The 9,711-nt window shown below is 42.4% G+C and overlaps 1 protein-coding gene across 9 annotated transcripts in view; it reads left to right on the forward strand.

The window, feature by feature from the left end:
• Positions 1 to 9,711, forward strand: part of PCNT (pericentrin) — a 135,782-nt gene that overhangs the window by 107,440 nt on the left and 18,631 nt on the right. For 8 of the 9 annotated variants that reach the window (XM_019553909.1, XM_019553910.1, XM_019553914.1 and 5 more), the window contains 6 exons: positions 836 to 990; positions 4,777 to 4,971; positions 5,058 to 5,231; positions 7,960 to 8,155; positions 8,388 to 8,456; positions 8,835 to 9,057. In XM_019553909.1, coding sequence (XP_019409454.1) covers positions 836 to 990; positions 4,777 to 4,971; positions 5,058 to 5,231; positions 7,960 to 8,155; positions 8,388 to 8,456; positions 8,835 to 9,057 — 1,012 coding nt within the window. The remainder of the gene's footprint in view (positions 1 to 835; positions 991 to 4,776; positions 4,972 to 5,057; positions 5,232 to 7,959; positions 8,156 to 8,387; positions 8,457 to 8,834; positions 9,058 to 9,711) is intronic. The other variant, XM_019553913.1, reaches the window with a different exon arrangement.

Raw genomic sequence — 9,711 nt, forward strand, 5'->3', positions numbered from 1 at the left:
CCCGTCCCCTCACACATATGCAGCAGAAGGACTTTTGCATTTGGACAGAGTGGTCCTGGAGTTGCTATTTGCCTAGGGGACTCCAAGAGCTGCCTCTATACATGTTTCTCTGCAATTGACAATATTCATGTGGACAATTACTGAAAGGAAAAAAGGTAGTTACTTATTAGTAAGCTGAGTATTGTGCACATGCATCTTGTTCTCCTTCCCTAGTATATCTGCATCCCATTCTCCTCTTCCTTGGTGTTGTACTGTGTTGCATTTCGGAGAGAACTGAGAAGCAGGATTTGCATACTGCCTTTCATACCTGTGGTAAAGTGGAGGCATGAGATGTGCGACGGGATTGCACAGCAGATACTGCAAAGGTTTAAAAAAAAAAAGTCTCTGGTCAAAGGTTGGGCACCAGAAGGAGTGAGAAATATGTATTTGGATAATACATCTCATGTTTCTAGTTATTGTTTGAACCTGCATTTATTTTAAGGAAAAGGTAATGATTAGGATGGGATTAGCTTATAGTAAATTCCAACCTAACTTCTCTTCTAGTATTAGACAGTCCTTAATGAAAACAAGTTTGAATCTCCCAAAATGAGCTGTTTAAAACTATTTGTAGCAATTTTAAGTTAACGGATTTATATGCACCAGAAAATCTTACTAGCTTTATTGTTTCTAACTTTTTACTCTGGAATCTTACTCTTTCCAAAATCAACTGTTTTTATAGTTGTACAACAAGAAATTGCATGCTTAGGAGATTGTTGAGGGTTGGACCAGATGACCATTGAGGTCCCTTCCAAACCTATGATTCTACTCTGTGATGTTCTTCTGGATCTGTTTTCAGACTCCAGTTCAGATTTGGCAGCTAAACTAAATCAGGAATTAGAAACAACTGAGCATCTGGATGCGAGTGTCTTGGCTTATCTGCAGTATTGTGGAATGTTTCCAGACGGAATGGACTGGGTGAAAGAAAAAGAAATACTTTCACCGCAACTAAAGGTAAAGTTGATAAAGATAGATAAAGCATTTAGGAGATAAAAGGAAAAAAAAAAGCAACAGTTGAGGAAAGTATCCTTTATAAGGGAGTCCATTAATAGAACAGATTGTAGAGATGCAATGATATATTGGTTCAGATTGTATTGCCACCGATAAAAGGAAAATTGACATTTTTGGCAATTGGCTTTTTTTGGTCGGTGGCTGATTTAAAACACCAATAAATGCTGTGCATATGTGTGCAGCCGCAGCATGCATGCAGCCATGAATGCAGCCTAGCAGCTTGGAGAGCATTGTCTAGCGGGTAAGTCTGTGGGAGGGAAGGGGCGTGGAGGGGAGGGGGGTGATTGAGTTCCCTGTGGTGAGGGAGGGAGTAGGGCTAAGGCAGGGGTAGGAGCTGCTCAGCCAGGGTGGGGCGAAGCGCAGGACAAAGCCGTTGGCAGCGTGTGGGGGGAGAGATTGAGGGGGGGGAGGGTGGCGACTCCTGCTGCTGTGGGAAGGTTTGGGGGGCACATGCCCTCAGGGTTTGTGTACAGAGCGAGGGTGGGCTGCCCATTGCAGGCTTGGGGCTGCACTGGCCTCTTTGCGGTGAGAGGGGACATGGAGTGGGGGCTGCAGTAAATTTTGGGGTTGCTGTAGACCCCCCTCCCATAACTACCTTCCCAAGCACTGCCTCTGCCCACCCCACCTCTGTCCACCCTGGCCCAGCCCCAGGGCTTGGATGTGCAGTGGGCAGCCCGCTTTTGCTCTGTGTACAAGTTCGGGGGGCACAGGCCTCCTGTGCCTCCTCTGGGGGTGCATGCAGTGGCAGGAGCTTCTACCCCCCAGATGAGCTGCCCGCAGTTCCGTCCTGCGCTCCACCCCAGCTGGGCATCCCCTGCCCCTCCCACTCCTATTGCGGGGGCCTCAATCTGTGTCCCCTCATGCCCTATCCCTTCTCCACACCTTTCTGCCAACAGACTTATCACCTGGATGCTGCTCTCAAAGCTGCCAGTCTCCATATCGGCAATCAGATCAGCCAATCAGTATCAGCCGATATGGCTAGTTAATAATTGGTCATCAGTATCAGCCAAAAAAATATTTTATCAGTGCACCTCTAGATTGTTGGGTAACCACGCCCACTGACTTTCAGAGAGGCAGTTCACTATGTATAAATATGTATCTATGCATCTGTTCCCAAGCAGTAACCTGTATATAGTCAGGTATTTTGCCACAAATCCACTGTTCTGCTTTTGAGTGTCAGAAGCGATACAGAGTAACTTTCTTTCTATTTCACTGTAGGGAGGCCTCAGACCTGACTGGCTATATCCAACCTGTTCTCCTATTGCCTCTCTTGGCAGGGCATAGATCAACAAACCTCAGTAGAGGAAACAAATATGCGAAATTGGCACCTTGCTACATCTTGTAGGGATTTGCCTCTCTAGACCAGACCATCTGTTTAGAAGAGAGACTTGCAGCCAGAAGAGTCTCAGATCCTTGACTCTTATTACATTTGTGGTGATAAATAGGTTGTTTTAGCATGACAAAAAACAAGGGTCCACATGTTGATGGTGCTTTAGAGGAGGTGGCAGTGGCAACATTGGTGCCCTAGAGCAGTGTTTCTCAGTGTGTGGGTCATGACCCAAAAGTGGGTCACAAGAATATACGGAAGGGTTGCAAACAAACTTTTAAAAATGGATTCTCCTTTAAAGGAGAAAAATGTGGGAAACCACAAGTTTTCCCTTGCAGGCTGGCAGAGTTCCAAACAAATTTTGTGTTACAAGAATAATGTGCTTTTTGGACCTCACCCTTAACTGGTCTCTTATTGGGAATAACTCAGGATGTAGTGGGAGGATCTGGAGATTTGGATGCACATATTCATCATTTAAAATTGTTTAATTGCCTATGTTGCTGCTCATTGCAACTTACTTTTGGAATAATAACTTCGTGTCCAGGCTGGGATATTTCTTATTAGAGAAATCTAGAAAAGGATTTAATGTAAATCTCAACTGGCTTTAGTTGGAACGAGACAAGGAAACATCTGTACATGATATAACAGCTTATGTGCAGAGAGATGGTTTCATTTTAAGAGATGATTTAGTCTGGTAACAACAGAACAAGAAGTTTCCACTACTTAAGTTATTAAGACCCTGAATTTTTTAGGGATGTTTTATATAATCTGTTAAAATTTAAGCCAGGACTATCACAAACAGAACATTACTCACTTCAGTGGCCTCCAAGAGCCACTTAGCAACATTGGGGGGTAATCACATGACATCAGATTTAATAAACTTTGTTTTATTGCTCAAAAAACCCAGGAATTTTTAATATTTGCCAAGGTATGTGTAGAACTGACCCAGTCATGTATTCACACATTTAGCTTATATTGCAGTGAGATGTGCTAAGGGACATCTGTATTGAGTGCTGATGCACATTTTATACCTGAAATTTGCTAGAAAGTTGGTTGTGTGCAAGAATGGCGCATCTTCCAGTGGCCCAGTCTTCGCTTATGATGGAGCAGTCTGCTGAAGAGATCTGATCTATTGGAGTGATGATCTTTATCTCTCTTAAGGAAATCAGAAGGAGCACAGGAAATACAGCACTGCTCACAAACACCCACAGTTAAAGTTTATTCCCTTCTTCCTACCTTAAGTAGCAGGAGTGATTCCTTTACTCTTCCTAGGAGAGTGAGAGACAGGATCCATAGTGGAAGTGCAGTAGCTCCTTGCTCTTATGTAGCTTTCCAGAACCTGGTGACAGATTTATAGTACTGCTTCATGTTTTCTTTCTGTGCCAGGCTGGCTGGTTTCTAGGTTAGTCAGTCTAGTGAGGAGTTTTCAGATACAGGAATCTATGCAAAGTGTTCCCAACTTGTGTGCAAGAAGGGTGTGAAGAGATGGTCAGATTTTGGTAATGTAGTTCCTGGACGATATTACCAACTTGCACAAGATATTCAATTTTACAAACATACTTGACAATAGGTAACACATTTTTTTTCTTTAAGTGCACTGTGAACCAGAGTTTTTGCAATATGGCTTGCACAAAAGTTGCAAAGTGCAAGTAATACCAGGCAGTTAAGCTGACTCTTGTAGGGTCTTTCATATGTTTCAAACAGTAGGGCTAAAAGTGTGACATCATGTAGACAGTCATGTGTTATACTGACCTGACAAGCTACTTACATAGATGGTAAGTTCCTTTGGACAGGGGCATTTTTCTCTGTCTTTCTACCATGCCCAAAGGTCTATCTGGGCAGATGCTCCCACAGTACAAATGATGCATGATAGATTGAATGGGGCTTAATGTTTATCTGCTTGATACAGACTGGATATTGCAGGGTAAAAAGACAGATGCATCTCTAGCTTGTAAGGTGGGATGGATGAGATTTGTGTTGTATCTTGGTTCTATGTGGAAACTAGAACTTGAGATGCACTATGCAATAGGTTTTCCTACTTGCATTTTACATGCCTGCTCATTAGCATCTATATTGGAGGAGGCTTGGTACTTGAAGACAAAATGTAGGTTAATGGGGGAATCTTAATTTCTAATTTCCTTTTCTCTAGAAATCTGATGTTTTTAAATACTGTCATTTTATAGAAATATCTTTAATAGGTAAAACACATCCTTAAAGAGTTTTTTGTTTCATCTCTGTTTGTTTGTTCCCTAAAGTTTACAGTGCAAAAGCATCTTAGTCTTTTGGCAGACACTGTTTTTATTGTTAAGTTTAATTTACAGAAATATAGCACAATGTTTTCTGGTTGGCATTTTAGATCATCTTAATTTAATGTTATTTATATAAATGTTTTCTCTCTTCAGACTGTGCTGAAAATGGTGTATGAAGAGAGTCGCAAAATATTGGCTTTGTCAGAATATCCATTTGTTCTGAGGGATCCAAAGAGTGTTCAGCAGTCTACAGCAGCAGAGGGATGGCAGAAAGAGGGTCTCACCTTATTGGATGCAATACAGTCACTAAAAGATTATCTTAGTAAGATGACAGATAAAGGAGGCAAGGTATCAAGATAAAACAAATTCATTAAAATTAAATACATCACCCGTTCTTTTGTATAGATGCTAATAAATTTACCCTCTCCCTGTAGGAATATTCAGATGCTTGTCTTGACTGGAGAGGTGAACTTCTCCAAGCTGTTCAGAGCGTATTGGAGAAAGAGCGCAACATGTTGCAAATTGACTTGCAGTCGCATCTCTGCAATCCTGGGTCTGGGGATAAAGGTTCATTGGTGGAAAAGCTGGAGCATATTATGAAACAACAAGTAAGAAACTCCATATCATTCACTGTGTTCTCCCTAAGTTTTTGGTAATCATAGTTGGTGACACAGTATGTGGATGTTAAATCTCTCATGCTTTTGTATCCTGCTAATCAGCGACCTAACGATTGAAGGGAAACTGGGTGACAGTGAGCACGAGCTGATCACTTTCACCATCTGCTGTAAAACTGGCAAGTCAGTCAGCAATACAGAAGTCCTTGACTTCAGGAAAGCTGACTTTGACAAGCTCAGGAGGCTTCTTGGTGAGGCCCTAAGGGACCACAACCCAAAGGGGAGGGGAGTTCAAGAAGAGTGGTTGCTCCTCAAGGGAGCAATCCTGGATGCACAAGCTAAATCTATTCCATCTCAGAGGAAAGGCAGCAAAAGGGCACAGCAGCCCCCTTGGCTCAACAAAGAACTAGTGGACCTCCTGCATCTAAAAAGAATGGAGGACAGGATCCACCTCCAAGGAGGAATATTCTGTACTGGTCCAGACCTGAAGGGAGCAAACTAGGAAAGCCAAGGCTGCAATGGAACTCCAACTGGCTACAAATATCAAGGACAATAAAACGTCCTTTTTTTAGATACGTGGGGAGCCGGAGGAAAAGCAAAGGCAACGTTAGACCCCTGCTAAAGCAGATGGGACAACTGGCAACCGATGCCCAGGAAAAAGCCAACTTGCTAAATGGGTGCTTTGCATTGGTTTTTCACCAGCCCCATGGGATGCCCCTGCCCATTACGGGATAGGGAGGCCCAGGTGAGGGAGATGCCTTACACTCCCTCAGTGCTGACCTTGTGAAGGAACAGCTTGAGAGGCTGGACACCTTCAGGTCAGCCGGCCTGACAGTCTGAACCCCAGGGTACTCAAGGAGCTGGCTAGCATCATAGCTCAGCCCCTGGCATGGATCTTCGAGAACTCCTGGTGCTCTGGTGAAGTGCCCAATGATTGGAAGAAGGCCAATATCATGCCTATCTTCAAGAAAAGGAGGAAAGTGGATCCGGCAAACTATAGGCCCATCAGCCTGACCTCTATCCTGGGGAAGGTCTTAGAAAAGATTATCAAAGAGGCCATTCTTAACACAATGGCCTATGGCAACATCCTGAGGGATAGCCAGCACGGGTTTGTTGCGGGTAAGTCTTGCTTGACTAATCTTATTTCCTTTTACAACCAAGTAGCCCATCACCTGGACAAGGGAGAAGAGATTGATATCATATATCTTGACTTTAAAAAAGCCTTCGATCTGGTATCCCATGATCACCTCCTGGCAAAACTGGCCAGCTGCACCCTCAGGTCCACCACAGTCCTCTGGCTGGGGAATTGGTTCCATGGTCGGACCCAGAGGGTGGTGGTTGACGGAAGTCAATTGTTGTGGTCCGCTGTGATCAATGGGGTCCCTCAAGGCTCTGTCCTTGGACCTATATTATTCAACATCTTCATTAATGATGTGGACATTGGAGTCAGAAGCGGACTGGCCAAGTTTTGCTGATGACACCAAATGTTGGGGCAAAGCATCTACACGTGAGGACAGGAGGGCAACCCAAGCTGACCTTGACAGGCTCAGGAAGTGGGCAGATGAGAACCTGATGGTGTTTAACACTGAAAAATGCAAGGTTCTCCACCTTGGGAAGAAAAACCCGCAGCACGTTTATAGGCTCGGCAGTGCTACGCTGGCTAGCACTACAGATGAAAGGGACTTGGGGGTCATGATTGGCCACAAGATGAACGTGGCCATCAATGTGATGCTATGGCTAGTAAAGCGAGTAAAACATTGGCTTGCATCTATAGATGCTTCTCAAGTAAATACCAGGTCATCGTTCTTCCTTTGTACTTGGCTTTGGCAAAGCTGCAGCTGGAGTACTGCGTCCAGTTTTGGGCTCCACAATTCAAAAAGGATGTGGAGAAGCTTGAGAGAATCCAGAGAAGAGCCATGCACATGATCAGAGGTCAGGAAAACAGACCTTATGATGAGAGGCTGAGAGCTATGGGACTCTTCAGCCTGGAAAAGCACAGGCTCAGGGGTGATCTCATCGCTGCCTGTAAATGTATAAGGTGTGCTCACCAGGATCTGGGGGAACTTTTGTTCACCAGAGTGCCCCAAGGGATGACAAGGTTGAACTGTCATAAACTCCGCCAAGACCGTTTCAGGCTGGAAATAAGGAAGAACTGCTTTACTGTCCAAGCCCCCAAGGTCTGGAACAGCCTGTCATTGGAGGTGGTTCAAGCACCTACTTTGAACGTCTTCAAGTGAAATTTGGATGTTTATCTTGCTGGGACCCTATGACCCCTTCTGACTTCCTGCCCCTGGGGCAGGGGGCTGTACTTGATGATCTTCTGAGGTCCCTTCCAGCCCTAATGTCTATGAAATCTTATGCTGTGGGCATTAGGTTTTTGTGAGTTTTGTTTTGATAGCCATTTTCCTCCAATCTTGTTATGATACTTATTCTGAAATGATTAAAGATAGTTTGTGATAACTGTCAGGCTATTAGAGAGGCTAATAAAGTACTTTCTGTTGCCAACTCAGACATTTGTTACTAGAATAGGTATGAGTTTAATCAATTCAAATTGCCTCTGTCTTTTTATAAAATGTAAGTTATGGAGGGAAATATAGTTTATAAAATTTCTTGAATTTATCCTATGGGGAGAATGTGAGTATCTGTATGAACTTAATATTACTTAGAAGTTACTGGGATTTTTTGCCCCTGTTCATCTGAAATGGGCTTTGTTTATTTTCAGGAAGAACAGCAGCAGCTAGTCTTAGAGCACCTTTTATCTTCTGATAGAAGCAGCTTACTTTCTGAAATACAGGACCTTCGAGCGCAACTACGAATGACACATCTTCAAAACCAGGAGAAGCTACAGCAGCTACAGGAAACCATTACTAATGCAGAGGATCGGGGGAGTAAACAAGAACATCAACTTCGGAGGAAGGGTAGTACTTAGTTTAAACTCCTTGCATCTGCTTTTTCCATTCCAGCACAGGGCCTTTTAATGGAAAACAATATATTCTGACATCACTTTTTTTAAAAATGTATCAGATTTTTTAAAGGTCTTAGCAGCAGTAAGAGTGCAGCCTATTTTAAAAATCTTTCATTGCAGAAATGTTTGTTTGAAAAGGTTTTTGGTGCATTTCAGAAACAAGTTATATGCATCCTTTATCTTAGAGACGGCTGAAGGAAAAATGTTATGTCAAGAAATGCATATTAACTACTTGGGAGACAAACAAGAAAATGGTGGGTTTTCAGAAAATGTTCTGAACTGGTGTGTTTATCAAGGTACATTGGTAAATAGGTTATTTGAGGCCTGCTAGCAATTTATTGTTTTAATCAAGAGTTAGAAACCAGAGAGGAATCAGATGTCCAGTGAACAAGTCAGAACGAAAGGGGAAAGCTGCTTGAGACGCTCTCTGAATAAAACAGTAGTTGTGTAATTCTGGAAAATATTTATTATTGTATGAGCTTTTTGAAATAATTGAGTTCTTTGTTAAGAGAAGATGGGGAAAGCTGTAGTAGTTTTGGTCCTTTTTATCAGTACTTTTAAATGTGTATAATTGGGAATAGAGTTGTTAAAAGTGTTACAGTACAAATGGTCTTCATAATTTTCCCTCTTAGTTGAATTACTAGAATACAAGATTCAGCAGGAAAAATCCATAGCAAGTGATTTACAGAATACTCTAAGCATTGAGCAGCAGAGGGCCTCTGAGATGCGAGAACTCCTGAAGCAGGAACAAACTGCAGCATCAAACTTGAAATCAGAACTTTATGAAAGCAAGTTAGAGAATGAAAACCTGCAAAAGTCGTTGCAAGACCTTCAGAGGCAAATAAACCAGTTCCGGTAAGGAATAGTAGTTTTGAAATGCATAATCTTTGTGACATAATTTTGTAATGGTTAAGTCCAGAACCATGCCATTCAGGGACAGTGAAGAAATAAAACATTTGGAAATGGCAGCTTAAGAAAAGTAAATTATTATTGGCTTCTAACAGATTTTTGATGAGTGGCTCAAACTTGAGAATTGCCTTTTCCACAGCAATGAAATATGTAGGAAGTTTCATTTAATAACACCTCTCTCCCTACCCCATATGGACACAGTGGAATTTGTTGGTCAGAGCAGAATTTCTTCTGGATTCTGACCAGTGGTTTCTGTTTGTCATTACCCCCAACTCTTGCCTACTCTTTCTTTTTGGTCCAGGTTTGTTGGACAGATTCTAGCTACTTCCTTTTACTTTAATGGCCTGGTCATGGTCTTACATGCATTTTCTTTTTCCCCCCATTGTTGTAGTACGTGCTACCATTTAGCAGCATTGTTGCTGTACCACAGAGTAGAGTAACATATCCTGGTTCTTAACAGTTAGAAGTTAAAATATGAAAGAGTTCAATTTTAAAGTTCAGCTAAAGAGTAGAGTTTAAAAAAGGTAGGTGACACCATAGAAACAACTAAGAAAATATAACATCTTGTATGGTGAGTTATGGGTCAAAGAGACTTAATTT

Source organism: Crocodylus porosus, unplaced genomic scaffold (assembly GCF_001723895.1).
Source record: "Crocodylus porosus isolate Cpor-Errol unplaced genomic scaffold, CroPor_comp1, whole genome shotgun sequence".
Classification (NCBI taxonomy): domain Eukaryota; kingdom Metazoa; phylum Chordata; order Crocodylia; family Crocodylidae; genus Crocodylus; species Crocodylus porosus.